Below are 22,579 nucleotides of genomic sequence, written 5' to 3' on the forward strand. Positions count from 1 at the left end.
TGAATTTGTCTTTAAATTCTTGGGTGTTCATCTGCCTTATGCTGCCTGGTTTAGACAGGCCATCACAGGGCGCACACAAACAATCGCGCATTATGATCACACTATTGTCACACTATGACCCTGTATTGAATAAGCAGGAAGATGGATGCAGTTGTCATTAAAGACACAATGTCCTCCGAAGCACTAGATGGCACCAAAACGACACACAGGCAGTTTCACACGGTTCTCATACAGTTATAGCATAGTATGGACGTTCTCAATTTAAATGTCGGTTTTGTAGATGGTAGTAAGAAGAAAGCGAATAAATATATTTATAACATAAGTGACTTAGTTAACATTGATCTAGAAATATACCGTTATATTAGCGTTACATTTCAAGAACGGTACGATTGTCGGTCATTGTAATGTTATAATGACAATGATTCCGTGCAGCATATATACGTGCACTCATGCATTAGTGGCTCGATATAGTTAGATTATAATAAGATTGTTCACGTTGGCGACCATGTCCCTTCCAGCCCTTCATAACACGAGTGTGTTTTACCGGAGGATCCTGGCTCAGTTTCCGCAGGACATAAGTCTTGCTTTTGCATATGGATCTGGCGTGTTTAAACAGTCTGGCACCACCCAAGGTGAAATGGGGGTAAGAAATAAGACACCAAAACTGACTGAAATGATCAAGCTAACTTTATTCTCATTGTGCACGGAATTTTTGTATGTAATTTAGCGTCGGGCACCTTCTTTTCTAACAGTGTACATATATACAGTGGAAACCGCTAATAGTAATCATGTTGATCGTGATCAACCTGTTATATGGATTGAAAAGCTTTGGACACTATCAATCATGTACTAATACTGTTTAAATAATTCGCGTATAGTAATCGAGAAATCCGCCTACAGTGTTCATTTTTGGTCTAAAAAACGGAAACGTCTAAAATAACGATAGAGTAATTCTTCTTCTTCTTTTTTTTTTCCCTGTACTTGACTTTGATTGGGCTACTTTGCCTCGCGATAACCCGCGAGCTTCCGGTTAAGTCCCTGAGTGAAACGCCGCATGCATAGAAATCATGACGGGAAAAAGAAAGTCATTTTCTCTTAATGACAAACGTAGACTGATCGAAGCTTATGACAAACTGCCAAAAATGAGTCAACGAGTTGCAGCAACGAAACTTGGTATTCCTCAGGCTACTTTGTGTAGTCTACTCAAACGACGACAAACAGTCCTGGCTGCTAATAATGGAGACAGAAAACGAATCCGCTCGGGGAAAGCACCCGTGGTTGAAGCCGCACTTGTTAAGTGGATTGATAATGCTCAGTCATGTAATGCTCCCCTAAGCGCCCCCTTAGTGAAGGAAAAAGCAGAAGAATTGGCTGCAAAATTGGGAGAGGACAATTTCAAAGTTTCCATTGGCTGGTTTGAGCGATTTAAAAAGAGAGAGAACATTGTTTTTAAGAAACTGCATGGGGAGGCTGCTGAAGCTGACATGGTGTCACCTGGTGAATGGCTTGAGGACCAGTGGCGACAGATGAGACAAGAATACACGGAGGAAAACATTTGGAATGCAGCTGAGAGTGGAATTTATTTTCGAGCACTACCTCACAGTACTTTTACCTTTAGATCTGACAATAAAAGAGGTGGGAAGAAACTTAAGGAAAGGATCACCGCTCTCTTCGCCTGTTCTGCTGCTGGGGAAAAGAAGGAACTTTTTGTTATTGGCAAAAGTCATAACCCCCGTTGTTTCAATTATGTGCACACACTTCCTGTGAGGTACGCAGCCAATGCTCCTGCATGGATGACTCGCAATCTCTTTGTGGGATGGTTGAAGGAATGGGATCGAAAATTGGCCCAAGAGAGAAGGAAAATTCTGCTGCTTGTGGACAGTTCTCCAGCGCATGACATGACAAACACTACACTGAAAAACATCCGAGTTGAGTTTCTACCAAAGAACACAACCTCCTTCCTCCAGCCATGTGACCAGGGGATCATCAGAACAGCTAAAGCTTATTTTCGCAAAGAGATGGCACGCACTGTATTGCAGAAACTTGATGAGGGGAGCCCAGCTACAGCTGTAGATATAGTAAAAAAAATCAGTCTCCTGGATGCTGTTCTCATGCTACGGGATGCCTGGGCTGATGTCGGGGCATCCACAATAAGAGATTGCTGGAGGAAAGTAGGTCTGGTCATGTCACTAAAGGAGGAACTGGAAACTGTTGATCCACCTGCTGAGATCAGCGCTGAGGAGTTTGAACAGTGGATTGCAGTTGATGACAGTACCCCTGTATCAGAGCCTGTTACCGATGAGGACATTATCGCGGCGGTGAGAGAGGGCTTCGGTATGGGTACCGATACCAGTGATGAGGAGGAGGAAAAAGTGGAGACCGTGGTGCCATCCCGGGCAGAGATGAGGAATGCAATCCGCATTTTAAAGACTGGTCTGCCCCATGTGGGTTTCAACAATTTTGACCTGTTGCATCACTTTGCAAAAGAAGTAAACTTGGTTTTGGACAAAACCACGATCCGAATTTGTGAAATGACTTATCCACATGGCACAGAGCCAATACATAAAACAGAGGTAGCCTGATTTTTTTTGTTGTTATTGCAGAAGACATTATGAATTGGTTTGATTTCAAATTCTGCTACCTTTTCTGTATTGACAGCCTACAGCTTATTTTCAGTTCTGTTAATTGAGAAATGTGCTGAAAGCCGTGGTCTATTTGCAATACTGACGTACAGTATTGTGTTTTGTAAACCTTTTTAGGCTATTGCGTAATAATGATTTGAATTGCATTAGGGTATATTTTGTATACAGTACTATTTTAATGTGTTTAAATTATACACAGTTCAGTAGTTTAATTTGTACAGTACTGTAATTTTGAAAAGTACTGGGAACAGCTGTACTGTATTTTGAAAGAGTCAATAAAATTCAGTAAATAGTGACACTCAGCCTCATTACTTTATATTCATGATATAAACATACAAATGCCAGTCAGATGGTAATCTGCCTGAGAGATAAAGACAGAGGAAAAAAATAGGTTATAATGATCACCCTCTTATGCTGATCAATTTCACCTGGACAGATGTGATCACTATAAATGGTTTCCACTGTATATGTATGTAAATGGGACTAATTTACATAGCTTAAATAAATTACACCTTATGAATGTAAATGTTTTCCATCAGAAAAACATGTTGGACTTCATATTTTCTGTGGATGATCCAGTCACCTGGCACACGATGAATCTAATGCAGAACCGAAAGCATTACTCTTTCCTGAAGTACCTTGGACCCAAGAAAATCAGCAGTATTCAGAACGGTCACGGTGCTGGGGTTTATTACAACACTCTAGTTCCAGCTGATGGAAGGGTAAGAGTTTCTGAAACTGAGGGCATGTTGAGTCTCACTTACATTGCCAGACATAACACTGTTCTGTTGTGCCCCAGATAATAAAGTATGGTATCATCAGCACTGATACCATGATTGAAGACCTGCTCCACTGGAAGACCTTGTACATTGCTGGCAGACTGCACAAACCCGTGAGTGTGTTTTACATTTACATTTTCTTTATTTAGCAGATGGCTTTGGTCCAAAGAGATGTACTAGTGTGGCATATAGCACATTGCAAACAAGCAGTTGTCAAGGAGTTGACTATGCATAAGTGCAGCTAGGCTGAGCTTCTGGTGAATGCCCAGGTGCAAAATATGCGGTACTGCAGCAAGAGCGACGAAATAGCTGTCAAGAACAGCAAGAACCAAAAGGACAAATTTTCCTGATCAAGAACCTAAATGGCTTTACTTAATGGCTCTCATATAGTATGTGTATGTGGTTCCATAAAATGTACCACATGAAAACTTACAATGGTTTTCTCAATATGTTTCTAATTTTCCGCATCTATGCTTTCAGGTGTCATTATGACTTTTAGTACTGTGCAAAAGTCTTAGGCAGTCAAAAGAAAATGTTTAGGTTAACCATTTCAAAACCTCCCCTGAAGACACCCCTGTATTTGTAACAACCATCCAAAACACCCAAGCATTTTTTGATTCTACCACTAGTGCACCTGCTATGGCAAATCAATACTTCATTCTGAGCAAATATAGACCCATATAAATACCCATATAAATAGCTATAAACATTTTCTTTGACTGCCTATGACTTTTTCACAGTACTGTAGATATCACACGAGATATAATGGGCTTTAAATTTAAATAATTTACATTGCATTTGTTTATCAAACGCTTTGATCCAAAGTGATGTACAGTTGAGAAAATAGGCCTTGCTTAATGACCCAGTGTTCACATCACTCTGCCAACCACATCACTTGAACCAGCAACCTTCAGATCAGAGTCCTAACCCTGAGAGCCATACCCCACCCCTTAAAGCATTCTCTCTCGTGTTGTTAAAAGCCAGCCTGTCAAAATGATATTTTAATGCACTTTAATGCATTTTTAATAAGCTTTTGCTTTATGATAGTAAATTATGTTGCTTTATTGGGGACCCCAGAGGGCTTTACTTTTGTCTCCTCTGCCACCACCCCCGCATGTATCAGAGCGGCCATTTTGAATCCCATCATCTTTTTTTTTTTTTTTTGCAGTCATCAGGAGTGAAATTATTTGACCAGGCAAAGAATGGGTAAAATTCCCACTGGCACACCATTTTTCTTACACTGTGATAGCCATTGCTAATTAAGACCTGAGTTTAATTCCACATGACAAGGATGGCACCCTCTGTTATATAATGTTCCCATTGCCGCAAGTTAAAAATAGGGAAGGGTGCCACCTGGTGGCCAATCAACACCACCCACAGGAACATTACCTGCATACCTACTAAATATCTCAATTCTGAGCAATTTCAGATTTTCAGGAGGTGGATATGACAGTGTTATTTATATATTGCAGTTGTAACAACAATATGTGAGATCTAAAAAAATATGTATGTAATTATTAAGAGTTACACTACTCCATCTATTTCTACAATATGCAAAGAAGTAACTGTGGCTTGACTGTTGTTTAAGTCTAACTTTAAAATTACTTATATTGTCTCTATTCAGTTGTCATACTTTCATATTTTAATGCCATAATTACAGACCAAAACTTAATGTTTAATAATGTTTGGCTTGTATGAACCTGAATTGTAATAGCCTATGTAATTGAAGTACTTTTTATTTAAGTATATACATTTGTATCAGAGATGCAAGCAAGGTGTGACCAACATAAATGTTGCACCGATCAGTTTTTTTTGTCCCCAACACCATTTGTGTGTTTCCGTAGGTCAAAATACTTCTCCAGAATGATAATGGGAAGCTCCGGGCCGCCCTGGTGGCCAATCTGAAAAGTGCAGTCACTGCTTCCTTCCTCATGCTGCCAGAAAGCTTCTCCGAGGAGGACCTCTTCATGCAGATAGCTGGGCTGTCGTACTCGGGTAAGCCCTTGGGGTGCTACTTTGGCTGCCATGTGTTTTCAGATTTCCATAAAATGACATTATTCATTAATAACACTCTGGAAAGGCAGTGTTTTTCAGTCCTTTAATTACACTTGATTAAGTGGTTATACTGTATGTACACCTGTTAATGCATAGATGCAGGCAGGTTCCTATAGAGAAACAGCACCTGAAACAGCACATGGTGTGTAAATCCTGTACCACGGCATGGAAACTCAGAGCTGAGTGACTAAAACGTACTTATAAACCAAAGTGTTCCTTGTGGGAACAATCCCAGTGAATCTTACATAGGCCAATCCCAATGAATCTTACATAGGCCAATCTAGAGCGTCTCGATTATGGCAAAAATCATAATCACAACTATTTTTACGAATATGTAGATCATGATTATTTCCCATGATTATTTCCCACAATTACTCTTGATTCCAGAAACATTGTATTTATTGAATCTTAATAATGTAACTTATGCACTTACGTTGCAATTGAATTGAAAGAAATAATGAATGAATTTTAATAAGATAACACACGTTGAACTTATATATTTTTTAAATGCATAAATAAATTATTAGATTAACTGTTCTCTGAGGTTCAAAAACACTTGACTTTTTCCCAGCTATACATACTAGAGTCGACTGCTTAGTCGACTGATATAAAAAGTGCAAGTTATAGATTTTTAGCAAGAAAAACTAGTCTATTTACATGATCTGGCTTCAGTGATGCATGATTGCAGGAGATGATATTTCCAGCTGTGCTGAAGACCCTCTCTTTTGCTAAATAATATGTGATAGCATCTGTAATATCTTGGTGTTTTTGAAAACTTGACGGATATGCGGTTGCATTATAGAGGGTGTCCTTAACAGATAACTGCATTGCAGTACGAGGTGATCAGCTTTCCTTACATTTCTGAGCTTTTTGGTTCACGTACTGCTTGGTCATAGCCAACGTTATGATTAAGCTTTAAGTGGTTAAATAAATTGTTTGTGTTGCCTTGTGGTGCAGACAGAGTTTTGAAACATATTCTGCACATTATTTGTTGTTGTTCTTGGTCTGATTTGTTGAAATCTCTGATTCCAAACAACTGGTGTGTGTTTACCTCTTTTGTTGACCAAAGGTACCTGTCTTGCCGTTTCGACCGTGAACGTGTTTTTATTGCTGTGCTGTAGGGAATTTGCTAATAGTGTTTAGGGAGGGGCAAAGCACATCACTGAAAAATTGGTGCGCCGATCTGGATTTATTGTGCAAGATAAAGTAGGGCATCGTTTCAGTATGACACACAAACAAATATCTTTTTTTTTCGATTATAATTTTTTCATAATCGTGAGAAGCCATAACTGTAATCGTGATTCAAATTCGATTGATTGCACAGCTCTAGGCCAATCCCAGTGAATCTTTCATAGGCCAATTCCAGTGAATCTTACATAGGCCAATCCCAATGAGTCACACATAGGCCAATCCCGGTGGCTCTTACATGCAACATAGCATTTGCTGGCTTTCTGCTGCCAGGCCAGATGGAGCTAAATTTGGGACCAGCTAGCACCTGGGGTGGTGTGCCACTCTGTGGAGAATCTCATGCTGCCATAAGCTGCAATCTACCTAGTTATCGTCATGGCTTCGACACGCCAGTGGGTCCACTCAGAATGCAAATATGGAGGAAGACGTTGCCGCAGGTGATGCAGTGAAGCTCTGCATGTGAGCTTAACTGGCAGGCAGCTTCAGTCACCTGACGAATTTTGGTATCCATATTCATATCACACCTTGATATTTCTTCCATTTATCTTTTGTAAATAATGTTTATACTGTTTTTTCAGGTGATTGTGTCCATTCATCTTATTGCTAATCACCCTCTTCCCCATTGCTCTAATGAAATGGGTCCCTACGTTGACCAGGTTATTGTTATGTGATACAAACATTACAATGCCACTGATGGTCATATCGTTAAACAGATCTTTATGGACAAATACCATAACATTTCAAAGGATGTTGACAATGCATTTTTTTAAAAATATTTTGGCCTTTACCAGCACCAAGAGTACTCAGAGTTAAAGTGGGAAGCATGTCTGCATTTGCAGACAGTATTTATCTAAGCGGTGTGAAAGTTGCCTTCTGATTTGTCGTCATTTATTGTAAAGAACAGCAAGCACAGTTTGCATTATCTACGTCAAAGTGTGTCTGGTGTCTTCAGTGATTTGACTGGTTAGCTGCTGCCACGGTAAATCGTGGTGCGGTGTGAATGCGCTCATGTTTCCGTGTTCCGGCTGACTGCGCTCCCTGTGAGTGCCTGTGGGTGGCGTACAAGTCACAGCAAGCAGCCCGGACGTTCAGCCCGGCCCCGATTTGCTCCGTTGCCACTCTGAACTGACACAAGGTTTAATTTCATGGCTCTGCATGTGAAAGCTCAGCCTCCTTGCTGTGGGGACTTCAATAAGGCCTCCGAGGCTGCGGCCAGACCCTTCCCATGCTGGCAGGCTGTAGTAACAGCACTGACATTTGCCAAACCAAATAGCTCTCCGTTGGTGGTAGTGAGACGGATCTGCCGTTGTTGACGGTGGCTCCACTTTTCAGAGGCCCAAACATCCTCCTCAGTCGTCTCAGCATGTTTTCCTGCTTGCCTACTTTTTAAAAAAACTTCTCCCTCACGCACTGCTATCCCGTTTACATTCGGATAACTTTTTTCAGGCTAATCCTAGCTGTTAACCTGGTGCGTATCTTAGCCAGAGAGAATCAGAGCTTTTGGCACGGCCAGCTAAGGGTTTGAAACGTGGACGGAGTCTGGCTCTGCCCAAGCCTGGAAATGACAGTGAGTGTCCAGGAAGCACTTCAGGGCTTTGGCAAAGCTCTCGCTGATGCAACATGGTGACGATGGCTCTCAGGAAAAGTTTCGCGATTCGCTAGGCTAATCTACTTTGCCATTCGAGTGTGAAATACACTGTGTCATTTATCTCGCTCCAGCGGTGACTGGTATAACCTAAAGTTGTTATTCCCCAAATTACCTTTGTCCCTTTCCAACTGCCAGACCGGTTCAGGATTATGGTTTCGGAGTCGTGAGTGTTTTTTTTTTTCTTTCTTTCTTTCTTTTCTAATTGCAGGAGATTTCAGGATGGTGCTTGGTGAGGACAAATCCAAAGTTTTCAACATTGTTAGGGAGAACATGCAGAACTTCCAACTTCTCTACAGCAGCATTCTCCAGGAATGCCCACAGGTGGTCTACAAGCCACAGCAGGGGAAGCTCGAGGTAGGAAAGGGGCCCTCTGAGTCCATCACATGGTATGGGCGGAACCATTTGGGGCAGGATTTACAGTTCAGCTCGACCAATCAGAAGAAAGAAGAACCCCAGTTTTTTTTTTGTTTTTTATTATTATTATAAACTAGGGCGGACCAGCTCACCTGGACTGGAGGGGAAGTATTGTGCATTATAGTCTGGTTGGCTTGGTTTTTACTTTGGTGTAACGTTCTGGCCCGCGGGGTAGAGGAGTGCTCACCCTCTTATATATTTACATGCAGCAGAGACCAACAAATTAAATAGTTTAGTCACATGGAGCTGCTATCAAAAATGTTTCTGGTTCATATTCCAGGATAGCTCCTACCGTTCTAGTCCCCAGGCAAAGGTGCTTGACCTGAATTCCCTTATTGGAGTATCTCACTGTATAAATGGGTATGTTTCTGCCCAGTGTCCTAGATACAATTAATTAATTTCAATGATAATTTAATTATTTGCCAGAAGCTTTTCTCCAAAGCAATACATGAGTGAGGAAGGCTTGGGGTCAGAGCAGGGTCAGCAAGCATCCTGTACCCCTAAAGGCTGACTTATACTTTTGTGTATAATTTACGCCATAGGTATGGTGTAGACTGGTACACAACGCTGCATTCTGACGTGCACTTCCCCAGAAATCATGGCGCCACAGGCCACAACAACTGTGACTGGTCTGCTTGGTAGCATTGCACCACCTCCTATGCAAATGTCTTATTGTTTGTTTCCAGCTGGGGGGATTTTAGTGTGGGACAAGTTGTGTTTAGCTCGTTGCTAGCCTGCTGTTTTTGCCCCGATTACAGCCATTAAAAAAAAAACAGTTGCGGCCGTTCATGCCAGGGCTGCACGATATTTGAAAATTTCAGATAACACAATGTGATGTTTTGTGCTAAATACTGATATTTATAAAGCAAAAATGGAGATCAAAATAAATCAGTTTCTATAAAACCCGTCTATGAATGATCTAAACAGCAAGAAAATTATTATGAATGGCTTGGAAAGTGTATGCAGAGCTCATGCAAAAGGAATGACGGTAAACTTTAAACTGGGCTACCTTCTTACAAGCTGTGTTGTGTCTTCTGAACTTGGTCATATCATTTTAGCACTTTGAGCTTTTGTCTTGCTCCTTGTGGTGTTTTGTTAGGCAGTTTGGACCAGCGCTGCAATTTATAATGCCTTAGATATTTGATTTTGGGTTGGGTAACTTGGAGCTTCTTCCTTGTCTTCAGGTTGACAAGAGTCCCGAAGGCCAGTTTACCCAGCTGATGGCTCTGCCCAGGACTCTGCAGCAGAGGATCACCCTCCTGATGGACCCGCCTGGGAAGAACCATGATGTGGAGGAGATCCTACTGCAGGTGGCCCAGGACCCAGACTGTGGAACTGTGGTACATCAAGGTGGGTCCAGCTATTGCAGCTACACACTCAGCCAGAGCTGTTTGCACTCAGGGCTGCATTTATGTGAAATGGACAGGGTGCCAGGTCAGCTAGTCCTGGGATGTAGACCTAGCTGGTCTGGCACTGCCGTCACCTATCTGGCTGCTTCCTCAGGTCCAGAAACCACAGGCTAACCTCTGAGAGAAGTGAAAGGACATTTTCACTGAGGTCAAACGGGATGACAAAGCCAGGAAACTGATTTCCTTTAGACTGGCCCATGATCTTATTATTACACAATGAAAGCGTCATTATATCTAAATATTTATACATTAGACTCATATTTCTAGCCTCCCAGCATTGTAGTACATTCGTTGCTGTTTGTCGCCAGACAGACGCTATGTATCTGAAGAAGATTTCATGACATAAACGCATAACTGCCTCTTTGTATTCCTAAAGTTTCACTCTATGAGATCACATGGTAACATTTCTGTTCCAGTTTTTCTGTGCTGAGTCAATGCTCATGTGGTCTGCTGTCTCATGCAGACTTCATGCTAGGAAACAATGCACTGTTACTAATAGAATCCGTATTTGGGTTCTCTTACTATTAGAACCTAAAAATGCCTTTCTTGGTTAATAAAAAATAAATAACACATGCACAGTCATTCATTGGAAGCTCAGCCTAGCTCTACTTATGCCTAGTTAGCTTCATGACAGTATACTTACGATCTATCTGCCAGACTTGTGTGCCACTATGTCTGGTTGATAAATAATTGTAAATGCATCTAACTACACGAATTCTGAATTTCACATTCATTTTCAGTAATTCTTGCTCTGCAATGTTAGTAGAATGACTGACATTTCATGTGGCAATTATGACACAGTTTGAGAACAAAGTGGAAAAATACGTTACCATAACCGTATCAAATATCTGAAATATATCTTAACATAATTTGTCAGTTGAAGTCCAGTACTTGAACTTACTGTACTCGCTTAACCTGTTGGGCCTGAAATGTCAGGCAAAAAGTCAAATCCAGTTATACCAGTGACCGCACCCATGATATGTTGTGGAAATAATTACATTTCTGTGGTGTTAGGATAATGTGCAGAGACTGCAGAAGTGCTGTGTTTTCATGCTTTACACAGATGATGTTGATATCTCACAGTCACGACCTTTACCACAACAAGATATTTTGGTCCTTGCTTACCTAAGTGGTGTAAAAGCATGACAGCAGACTGAAGGAGATTTCTGAACTGTACATTGTTCTAAAGGTGTGTTCCTGTTTCCCTTTTTAAGGAATCTCATCGATAGTCAAATCATCCAGCATCACGCAGAGTCTGAAGGGCATCGCCACCGCAGGTGAGACGGTATCAGGCAGCACTGTGGGAAAAACACCTGCGCTGCTTCCTCACGTTACATTTCTGGCATGCAGATTTTCATATTAGCGCACAGACAGGGAAAAAACAGATTATAGTAGCTGCCCTTCAAGTAGTTCATGGTGCAGCCCTTTTAGCATTGCGTGTAAAGGTGCCAAAAGACTGAAAATGGATTATAATTCATTGATCCCTCCCCCTATTCCCCAGGACTGATGAAAACAGTCTCATACAGTGCAAAGAAGGTCCAGAAGATGTGGAAAGGGTGGAGAAGGAGGACGTGATACTGGAGCCACCTAGTCTGCCATCATGAGAAATGTCATACCAACAGACGTTCCCACAGTCCCTGAGCAGACACATCAGTTGAATTTTTAAGTTATTCTCCAGATTTTTGGTTTAAAAAAAAAAAAAAAAAAAAAAAAGTGTAAAAGATACAGCTTCCAGTCAGGAAGAGAAGGGTGGGAATGGATTTTGGGCAGCTATTCCAAGAACTGTGTACCTTAGGGTGCTGTACAAATTTTATTTGTAAGCAAAAGACAAAAACTAAAATTTTTAATACATCGATCCAACAACTTGTCTTGCCTTTTTTCTTTTCCTAGACAGATTGAGTGCTAGCCTGATTTGACCAGTGGATCACATTCATTGATATATCAGTATGATGTATGTTATATTTAAATACTGGAAAAAACGTCAGAAATAATCTTTTTCTTAAATTTCAGTCTAGGGAAATAACCTCTGAGGCTGTAATTCATTAATTGCAAGTTAGTGGATGAGTGCAGACAGATTACTTAATCATAATCCAGTCACATGACTGGGCTGGCTCATTTTAAAGAAGATAAATAGCTGTGTTTATGTAAACACACATACATACACACAGGGGTGCCGTAAGGGGGAGGAAAGCTAGGACGATTCCAAGGGCCCCTGAGTGACAGGGGCCCTAAAAAATTAGGAAAATAACTGGATTGGTTTGGACTGGGGGGCCTAATATGATATGCTTTCATGGGGCCCAAAATCTCTAGCAACGCCCCTGCATACACACATACAGGTCTGAAAGTGCTACCTGCATATTAATGGGTTCTGAAGCTCCCCAAACCAGAATTTATGAAGACAAAACAATTCACAAATTCCAGTGTGTATATTAATCCAACCCATGCTGCATATTTAGGTCACTAAAGTATTCATTAGTGTCTAGACTGTCATTACACACTTTCTATGTAACTTTCTTTTCAGTTGTGTGTGACGGTTACAAAGCTAATGACTCAGGTGAATTTGACCCAAATATGCACAATTTTAAACGGGCACAACCTTGTCATATTAGTCATTCCGAACCTTTAATCTCCCCATTAATTAAACAAGTCTAAATAAAACACGATGCAGTAATGTTATGGAAGGATGTAGTGCGGATGCCAGAATTGTCTTACAGATGTTTGCTTTAAGTCCCTTATTCTTATATATTTACAAGGCTTTCTGCAGACGTTCAAATAATGAGATCGATCTTAAACCGACTCTTATTGGGTATAAAATTAGTTTATGAATCTGTTGCTCTACTATTCCCAAATAAAGCTCAGCCATGTTGTTTGAGAAATAAGGACACGGTATACTGGTCAAAGAATGAAATAACGAAATTAAAATTGCATGCTCACATCTGTTGTAACCCTAGACAAGCATTTGGCAGTTAAATGCTATGCCATCCTGAAACTAGCATATAGCGACGTTTGTTAGGCAAATAAATCATTCTAAACACAGTCAGCGATGCTGAATTGATACAATTAATTATTGTTATTTATTATTAGTATTAGTATTACTACTACTACTACTGCTGCTACCACTACTACTTTCCCTCGCCTGTCCCATTCCTGCTCCCTCACTTCCTCATCGCCTTGTAGCCTACCTGCCGAGGATGTGATGTAACCCGACTCATTAGCATAATTTATGATGAGCTCATTTCTAATGGCGGACCAATGAGTGGCCTCGGCTCTCACCACCTGCTAGGAAGAGAATTCCATCATTCCTGACATTCTTCGTATCCTTCTAGTTTACGGGCCAGTTTTCCAGTTACTACATGCGCTGGCTCATTGTTTCTGCTCTGGGATATAGCCTGCGACTTGAATTTATTCAGGATCCGCATTTCCCCCCCCACCTTCATCCTTCTATTCTTCAGTCTTCTGTCAGCTATATAATCAAAGACTCCAAAGTGGCGCTTCAAGGTGGTATGTAACAAGCTGGAGTTTGTTGGCTATTATAATAGAAACAAACGTGCGCAGTAAGACGTTACAACAAAACATAAATGCAACTGGAGATTAAATGTCGTGCTCATTCGCTTAGCTCGTATCATAACCGTACGAAGAATCCGATCCAGAGATTTAAACGTTCATTTTAAGGGTTTAGCAAATCAGAATGTCAGGATCGCGACTATAACATGTTTTCCCCCAAACTTTTCCAAAGACTTGCTTGTATGCGGAACCTGCTTTGTACTGAGGGTGCACTCGATAATAAAATTTGAGCAAATAGGCGATGTAAGAGAAATGCATCCCTTTTGTTCGCAGGTCTCGGTAAACTTTCTGTCCATGCGTCGCCATATAATAAGGCGCAAGTTACTATAAGTATACTTCAGTCGCCTTGCAGATTGCTTATGTTTTGATAAGAGCTATAAACAAAGACGTTTTGCCGAGTTACTGTGGACGGAGTTTAGGATAAAGGGTGGACGGGTCTCGTTTTCAAGTTACCGTGAGACGAAATTGCTTGAGGTGTGGAGCCTTGTTTAATGTTATACTTTATTTTAGAAATCCGATGCGCGTAATCCAAGCCTTTTTGGTGCTAAATGAGAAAAAGTAGGCTCGCCTGCGGAAAAACGTTAAATGGCATTTCTGGAATGTCGAGTGTAGGAAGAGAAAGAGCCAGAACTGCACTGTTGTACTAAAAAAGGCTTTACAACTTCATTCACTAATCATTACCGGACAGTCGTTGCTGACATGTAAGCCTTGTGATTTTTGACGGGTGTAGTGTTATGTTATTTCGTATAGAAAGTCGTGCTCCTTAATCAGGAGGGTGAACTTGCTTATCATTGGAAACTGGCTAATTATTTTCGCCTCTGGAGCGGCGTGTTCCCGTCGGGGAAAGAGGGACACTTCGGCTGCCTTTTTGTGTGATATCAAACTTAACCCGAAATAGACCGGCAGAGCCTTTTGCGGCTGACAGTAATGCTTCCCTTTTCCTTATCCATAGGTTCTTGCCAAGAATGGAAACACCTTTGGATGTTCTGTCAAGAGCGGCATCTTTAGTACATGATGATGAGAAACGTAAGTTTAAATGTTACATTTTAACCCCCCCCCCCCCCCAGCAAAATCCCGTCCAGGAGTGAAAGACAGCTATCTTCCTCCTTTCTCTGCAGATTGCTGAGATGTTTTTAGAAACCACACCTTCAGTTATAACTGCAATCTCTTTTCCAACATGCTGCTGGAAAATGTAGTAAACAACTGGTTGGTTTTGCTGGTTATACCTTTAGAGTACGGGGCACCATGAACAAGTTTGATTTCTCTATACTGTTTTTAACAAAGACTACTCGCTAAACCTGCTGGCCTGCCCTCTATTTTTTTCAGTTTGTCCTAATATTTTCACTTGGGAGTGGTGACAAGTTTGTGTGTGATTAGTCATTGTCGAGTGTGAAGTTGTGCTGGTTTGAAGAAAAAAAACATGATCACATGTCATGGCATTTACACACCACGTACGTCTTTGATGTATTTGGCTAATTAATATTCTTTCGTCACTTCATTATGATGCAGGGATTAGAGAATATTTATTTGGGTTTCACAACACGTCTGGTGTTGCTTAACTGTTGGTGAGATATTAAGTGAACCCGTATCTCTTCCGCCTGGCCTCCGTTTGCTGCAGGCAGCTTAAGGATCCCCTCCGGTGGTGGTTATCCCGGTACCCATGGCGGGGACCGAGGGCCTGGCGGAATTCCTTCCTAGATTATGGACCGCAAATCCCGCTGCCGCTTTATTGAAATGCGAGCGATTATTACATTTTTAAGTTTTCGAGGCGCCGCCTCCTCCTGCGTTCAAACGCCGCTCTGATGGCGCTGACCTGCATCACGTTTGCTGTCGATGGCGTGGCCTCGTAATCCATATAGTGTCAAGGCGTCGTGCGTTTTTATCGAGTTTGTGTGTGATTAATTAAGATATTTTAAAAGTTGGTCATGTAACGGATAAGCTTAAACACCTGAAATTTGTGTGATGTTAAAAGACCAAGACATTTGAAGTATTTACTTTTTGTTTTTGTGCCATTTTGTTTTATTATAATTATTTCTTTTTTTCTTTTATGTTTCTTCATCTCGTGTATCTCTGGCTGTGTCCCGATGTCATTTTGTTTTGGTGATGCGCTCTCCTTTGTCCAAACACAATACACCTTACCTGTTTCCACAATAATGCCACTGCAGGACCAGCCCAGATTCTCAGTGTGGGTGTTTTTCGCTCGTGACAGGCCTCTGGGAACACGCAAACGGATACTGGCCCTGCTGGGACCGGGGGGTGGGGGAGGTGTACCCCACACGAGCTGACGGGCACCACTTAAACGTCCCCGGATCATAGAGGACGCAAAGTGACCTCGAGACCTAAAAATATTCTTCTCTTGCTTACATTAATAAAGGGGTGCACTTTCCTGGAACTGAAAAGCTACAAGCTCCAGACTAAAGATTGGTTGCTTGGATGTAAACTGTTTCATAATGAGTAGGATATGCTGTGGTGAAACGGAAACTAGGAATTAAATCCTGCCCTAATGTGAAGGGAAGATAGCAGCTAGATATGTGTGTGTGTGTGTGTGTGTGTGTTTATGTGCAAGTAAAATATATTTACTTGGCAGTAAACCTGATGTGCTGATAATCACAGCTTGATTTTTGATATCACAAAATTGTACACTCTCCTCATGTGACTTAAAATATCATATTGACAACGACGGTCCAGTGTTTACGATGTTTCCCTTTAACAGCTGCAGGCCCTTTTTGATTTCCAGTGATAGGAATATTACAGCATAGCTGTCTCGGGCGAGCGGAATGCGTCCTGCTCAGTAGTTCCGTATGTTTGAAGTGGCCTTCTGGATTTTTATTTATTTATTTTGGCTGGCTTTGTCCCCCTCATCTGGTGCTTGGCTCCTGGTGGCCTGTGAGGCGTTTTATGTCAGGTGTGCGTCCATTCCGAGGCTGGCTCGCTCACACAATGTACCCGCACCCCCACCCCGCGAATGGCTTTCGCATTGGCCGTTCTAACGGACGCCAGAGGCTGCTTTGGCTGTGAGTGAGGCTGCTCTCCTGTTGGTTGCAAATCTGTGCCTTGAAAGGAATTTGCTTAACAAATTCATAAAGGGTGCCTGGCCACTCGGCCCAGCCAATCAGGAAGCTCAGTGAGTTGGGGAGTAGGAGAACATGTCTTGGGGGGGGGGGGGGGAGGGGCAGTTTTATTAAATAATTACAATAATAGATTTTTGTGCTCTCCCCAGTGAAGAGATTTGTCGACACATTGTGAACGACTTCAAAATCGTTATCAAAAAATTATCTGCCAATTAAAAAATATTAAATGTGAGTCCTACAGTAAAGCCTGTGGGAGTGGTGGCCCTTGGCTTTATAATAGGCTGGTCTTTCTTGGCGTACATGTAGTATGGTCTTCATTAAGGGCTGGAGATTCAATGGAAAGCCCCCCCCCCCCCCCCCCCCTTGTCTTCAGTGGGTCTATTCAGCTCTGTGTGTGTTTGTGTCAGGGTGGGCGGGGGGGACACTGGGCACAAACCTCTCTTCATTGTATGTGTGAGCATGTGCGTCTGTCCTCTTATTGTGCTGCTTATCAGTGACTCAAGTTCCCTACCCTTGTCAGGGATGAAAAAATGAACAGCCACGGTGATGTCATTGGTACACAATGTTTGGACTGCAGAGAGGGCTGTTGTTGATGTTGTTGTTGTAATCTGTGGTAGTAACACTTTTTTCCAATGTTATTGTAATAAATATGTCCCTAATGACGTTTGTGCCAATAATAGTAGTACACTACACGCACGCACACATGCACGCACACATGCACGCCCATGGGGGGGGGGGGGGGGGGGGGGGTACAGCTGGCGGGGTTCTCCCTTGAGCTGAGACACTTCTACTTAATGTGCCAAAGTCCAGGGTTCAGGGTTTATGCTGGGGGGGTGAGATCACTCATTATCAGTGATGTCTCATTATCAGCACTGATTTGTCACTGGCTTCATTAAAACACATTTTTAACCTGAAAAGGTTTTCTCCCTTTTTGTAATTATTATTTTTTTTCTTTTTTGAAGTTGGACGGTGCAGTGATACACGGTACGTTTGGTTGTGATGTTTGACTGCGTGCGGGAGTTTCCTGAATGCCATGTGGTGTCCAGCTGACCAAGTGGCACTCTCTGTGGTACTGTTGGTGTGCAGCGTTTGTTTGACCTGCTGCATATTAAGACGACTTAAAAGTAACTACAACTTGTTTTAATGTTAAAATTAAATACAGAACTATAGCTTGAAAATATGATTTTTCAGGAAGATTTCTTTTACTATGTTTTTTTTACTGGTTATTGTAGATTATAAAAGGTAGCCTTTACATGTAATTATTGGTAGATAGAGGTGACAGTTTCAAGAAAGTTCATGATTCGTGGCTAAATTTGTGGGAGTGTAGCTGAAATGAAATGGAGTAGGTTCTCTTTAAAAAGAGGTTTTGAACTGCCAGGGTGATGTTTGAGAAACCGGATCTTTCCAATCCTCCCTTGCCGTGGGTACAGTTTCTGCTTTCCGTGATGCCTTACCGCGGGCCTGCCGCTCTTTCCGGAAGATGTCGTCATGGATGCCTTCTGTCCCCCACAGTGGTGTTGTCCTGGGTAAATGTCACCATTGGCGGAAGACCCGTTTCCAGATGGGGAGGATAGGGTAGATGACCTCACACAGCCGCTTGGCATGTTATGTGCGGTGACACCCATGAATTGATCAAGTGTGTTTTGGGGGGGAAATGGATGGAGGTCATGGAGGAATCCAGGGACCAGCCATCTCCCATGAACTTCCCGTCTGATTGGCCAGCTTTTAAACGAAAGTGCCGGCTGCTTGACAATAGACTGGAGAAAACGTGGGTTTGCAAAGTCACAACGCCTCTCTGGGCATTTTCCCTCTGGATCGTTCAGTCTCCCTTTATGCGAGTGGTGATATTTGAATGCTTATCCACTCATAAAGCCATTATGGGACAAGGAAACGTTGTTCTGAGCTAGTTACAGAGAATGAGGAGGGTGACCTTTGGACAGGAAGTTGGCAGCGCTGCAGGCCGTTAGCCAAACCGCCATCATCAACCACCTCATAAACATCAGTTAAGTTTATCCCTGTTGCGTATTGGAGATGCAGTTAGCAAAGCGTATTAGAGCTGTACGTTTCTGAGTAGGAAGGTAGATATTGTAGATGCAAAAGTAGCTGCATCTAGCATTTCTTGTTTGGCAATGCCTTGGAGTTGCCCGAGTTGGAGAGATTACCACAGCAAGCTTATGGGGTTGTGTTTGGAATTGTACGACCACCCCCCCCCCCCCCCCACAACAGCATGACTAACACACTGCCATGACAATCTGCCACAACTCCCCCAGGGAAGCATTTCCCTATATCCATACTGGAGCAGGCTTGCATGTGTGGACGCGGACTAGCAAAGCTCTGAAAAGTGCTGTTCTCCAGCCGGCCAGGAATGAGATCTTTCACAATGTGTGGAAGGATGAGGAGACCACACGTGAGTGGATGCTGTGTCATTGTGTCATGATGTCATCAAGCCTAGGGCTATGTTACACTCAATGGATTGGTGTTGCCATGGTTACCTTTTATGGATATGGTGACCTTATGTATTGATATTTTATACCTTTGGGGGTGTAAATGTTTTGCATAGCTGCTGTGTCCTGATAAGACACACAGCTATGTATTCACAGCTTGTATGTTGCTAGTATTTTTGATTGACATGCTCTGTCAAGACGAAACAGTTCGAATTAGTGAAGTCTGTGAATCGATGTAGCTTTCTGAAGAACCATCGTCTGTGAACCTTTCCAAAGCAGGAGGTTGGTTCCTTCACTTGTTTCTGGAAAGTAAATATACAGTCCTTTGCAAAAATGAAAATGAAGTTGATTTGCATTAAAACGACTGATTTGTGGCAAAGAAAGACATGGTCATGGTTGTCTGGCATTTTTTTTATTTGTGTGATGAAAGTAACTTATTTTTTAAATTGATTTTTTTAAAATACAAATGAAATATTATAGCTGTGGCAGTATATTTAAACAAGGTCCTGTAACTGTATACTAAGATTGACGTAAATGTCCAGGTTTTGAATGTTGTGGCCCTTTTCCCCTTGCAGTCTGCAATCCTTACAGAAGATATGGTGAAGCCATAGCTGAGTAATGGAATGTATTTTAACCAATGAGATTTCAGCACTGCTGATTCGTGATTGGTTGACCAACTGACACAGGGTCACCTGGGTTTACCCAGTATGCCATATTGGCCAGTGGCCCATCCATGTTTGCCGTTAGATGGTGGAAATTCGCTTCCATGTGACTAGGCTCTGCGGCCACACGGATTCTTTGTCCTCGGAAGCTTTCATTGCAGTCATGGATAAAAAGGATTTTGATGTTATTGAGGCAGCCAGGGGAGGATCCTGGCAAGAGCAAGATGGGCAATTGCCCAGGGCGGCATCTTCTGAGGGGCAACGGCTTAGCAATTGCCCCCCCTACAGTCCACAGCTTTTGATATTGCCATCATGTCTACAACTGTCCACTGTGAACCCCCAGGTCGACAAATTGGACAGTGAAGTTTGCCAGAGGTGGTACAGGGTGCCTACATTTATATTTCACTTATTTAGCAGATGCTTTTATCCAAAAGTGTAATTTTTTTGAGAGAGTGTGGTGAGCTTAGCTGGGGATTAAAGGCCTAGCTCAATGGCCCAACGGTGAAACCATGCTGCTGACCCTGGGATTTGAACCAGCAACCTAACACAGCTGCGGTGCTGGCGGTGCACTTGCTTAGAGCTCGACCGGAGCCAGCTGTTGCTGTTTGGGGTGCTGAGGAAAGCATGTCCAGGCACTGATAGTCCTCACCAGCACCGAGGACGAGTTAAGCGATAGGGCCAGGAAACCTGCAGAGATCTACGCCCCGCCTTGGCTGCCGGTATGGGATGTGCCGGGACTGGCAAAGCCGTGGCCCGCCGAGAAGGGCGGGCCTCAGTGACTCACCTGGGTATTAGGTGAGTGTAAATCTTAAAGAGCAGATTGACAAGGCGTGGGGGGCAGAGCTCTGTGAGAGCAGATCAAGGCCCTGTAAGACCCAGATAGGCATGGGGAATGAGAGGTATGAGACTTTGAGGGGAGGGGTCAAAGCCCCCACCTTTACATCTGCTGTCTGGAAGGAGCGGAGCTGGCCTGCTTGTGTGTGCATGGCATGTATCGCGTGTCTGCATGTGGGCGAAGCTCCCTTGCGATCTGTTTTCTGCCCCCAGTCGCCCTCGCCCTCAGGTCGCCTGTTGGCCCTGGGGAGGGGGGCGGGGCGCTCTTTTCCAAAGGAGCAAAGTATCTGCTTACACTGCAAAAACAATGGAGACAAGGGGGCGACACCTGGAGGAAGTCGGCACCCGGACTCCCGCTCCCATTCGGCTGGCGTCTGTTCAGCGTACGGGCTTCCCGGTTGCGCCGCTTTCCGAGCTCTCTGCCGGTGTCCAGTGACAGGAGGTGCCAGACGTGTCATATACCCCAACCAGCATAAAACATGACTTCAACGCAACCGTGTCACTCACAGGAAATCCTGCAGCAACAGATTCTCAAATCTGTTTGTAAATTCATCATCATCTATAGTCCCACATAGTGGAGGTTGCCCTACCGGGGTTAGATGTGTTAAAGACGTATAAGACAAGTGAAAGCTTGTTCTGTTCATTTCCTCACCCTCGGCCTTTCTATAAGGTTCCCTACGTCCCATGTGCTCTACTTCTTTTCTTCTTCGTGGGCACCCTCAGCTATTGGCGGTGCCTTTCAGCACAGTACCAGCCATGGAGAAGGGCTGTGAGAATCACCGATACAGACTCTTAATAGACTCTTTATTGCAGATCTTGTAAACCTCTAGCTTTTGGAAGTTATATGTAGCTTTTGCTATTGATTATTCTGTCTAAATGTGAGCCTGGGACATTGTTAGGTCATACACACAGAAAAAATCACAGATTACTTCCCAATGTTGTGACGGACCTTGTCACTGATTGAAAACATGCAGTCATTAAGCTTTAGCTATGGATTCATGCCTTCCCTCCACAGCCTTTAAAATATGAAGCACCCATGATTGCCCCCTTCAGGGCATCCGAAGAAGAGCGGTGTTTTCCCTTTTGGCATGGCGTCTTGGCCGTGCAGATCGAGACATGCCAGGGCAGCCCATTCTCGGGGCGTAATCGCCATGGGAGCGGACTTCCTGCTGAGGTTCGGCGGAGGAGACCTGAAGGAGCAAAACCAGCCGCTGCTCGTGTCTTATCTGCAGAACTCAAGGCCCTGTGGGGGGAGGGGGGCATGAGCAAATTGCGTAATAATCATCTTAACTTGTTGCTTAATGTAGAAGCAGTGCCCAGTGAACAAGGGGCCTGCACTTTTTAATTCCCGCACAGGGATATAATTTATTATTAGAGCAATAATCCAACACATGGTTGCAGGGTAAATCTGTGGTAAGTTCCCTGGCCAGCGAGAGGCAGCTGTCCTATGAAAGGCAGGCTGAGTGATCCATAATAAAGGTCGTACTCGTATTTGGGATATTTGCTTTATCATTCACGCTTTCTTATGCATTTATTCATTCTGTTAGCTGCTCTTTGTCTGAAATGCATTGAATAGCTCTTGCTCTGATACCGATGCCTGTTACTGGTCATTCACTGGAGGCTCAGTGTAGCTGCACCATTTGACTCCTTGACTGCTATAAGTTTGTAATGTAATATTTGCCTCACACTTGTCTATTGCCTTGGATAAAAGCATCTACTAAATAAGTAAATGTAAATGTCGAGTGATCGTTCAGATAACCTTAAGAATAACGGTAGTTGGACAATTTGCCTTGTCTTTTAGACCTGATTTTCTTGGATATATGGATGGATGATACTCTAAGCCTATTCACAGTAGCACAGTAGATTTAA

The 22,579-nt window shown here is 42.9% G+C and overlaps 2 protein-coding genes across 7 annotated transcripts in view; both read left to right on the forward strand.

Annotated features, from left to right (window-relative positions):
- The first annotated feature begins 224 nt into the window (after positions 1 to 224).
- Positions 225 to 11,990, forward strand: tamm41 (TAM41 mitochondrial translocator assembly and maintenance homolog). 3 transcript variants are annotated; one of them, XM_072715549.1, is made up of 8 exons: positions 225 to 643; positions 3,182 to 3,364; positions 3,442 to 3,534; positions 5,266 to 5,416; positions 8,521 to 8,666; positions 9,911 to 10,076; positions 11,350 to 11,412; positions 11,637 to 11,990. In XM_072715549.1, exons 1-8 carry the CDS (start codon positions 506 to 508, stop codon positions 11,708 to 11,710), a joined length of 1,014 nt encoding a protein of 337 aa, XP_072571650.1. In that variant the 5' UTR covers positions 225 to 505; the 3' UTR covers positions 11,711 to 11,990. The 3 variants fall into 3 exon arrangements, 2 of the variants coding, with proteins under 2 accessions (XP_072571650.1, XP_023655529.2); XM_023799761.2 differs by lacking the exon at positions 225 to 643 and adding an exon at positions 734 to 2,573; XR_002836683.2 differs by lacking the exons at positions 225 to 643; positions 9,911 to 10,076; positions 11,350 to 11,412; positions 11,637 to 11,990 and adding exons at positions 734 to 2,573; positions 4,590 to 4,627 and having other exon boundaries at positions 8,521 to 8,653.
- A 1,428-nt stretch (positions 11,991 to 13,418) lies between these two features.
- Positions 13,419 to 22,579, forward strand: part of vgll4b (vestigial-like family member 4b) — a 32,266-nt gene continuing 23,105 nt past the window's right edge. The window contains exons 1-2 of one of the 4 annotated variants that reach the window (XM_023799689.2): positions 13,419 to 13,633; positions 14,652 to 14,725. In XM_023799689.2, coding sequence (XP_023655457.1) covers positions 14,665 to 14,725 — 61 coding nt within the window. In that variant the 5' untranslated portion in view covers positions 13,419 to 13,633; positions 14,652 to 14,664. Of the gene's footprint in view, positions 13,637 to 14,382; positions 14,401 to 14,651; positions 14,726 to 22,579 lie in introns of those variants that run through there. The other 3 variants (XM_023799688.2, XM_072715551.1, XM_023799695.2) reach the window with 3 other exon arrangements.

This window comes from Paramormyrops kingsleyae, chromosome 8, assembly GCF_048594095.1.
Source record: "Paramormyrops kingsleyae isolate MSU_618 chromosome 8, PKINGS_0.4, whole genome shotgun sequence".
Classification (NCBI taxonomy): domain Eukaryota; kingdom Metazoa; phylum Chordata; class Actinopteri; order Osteoglossiformes; family Mormyridae; genus Paramormyrops; species Paramormyrops kingsleyae.

What these genes read in the sequence shown, in the direction of transcription:
- tamm41 (XM_023799761.2), top strand. Translation starts at nt 1,068, where the DNA reads ATGACGGGAAAAAGAAAGTCATTTTCTCTTAATGACAAACGTAGACTG. An exon ending in CTGGCAGACTGCACAAACCC is followed by an intron (nt 3,535 to 5,265) that starts GTGAGTGTGTTT and finishes GTGTTTCCGTAG; the next exon opens with GTCAAAATACTTCTCCAGAA. An exon ending in GAAGGGCATCGCCACCGCAG is followed by an intron (nt 11,413 to 11,636) that starts GTGAGACGGTAT and finishes CCTATTCCCCAG; the next exon opens with GACTGATGAAAACAGTCTCA.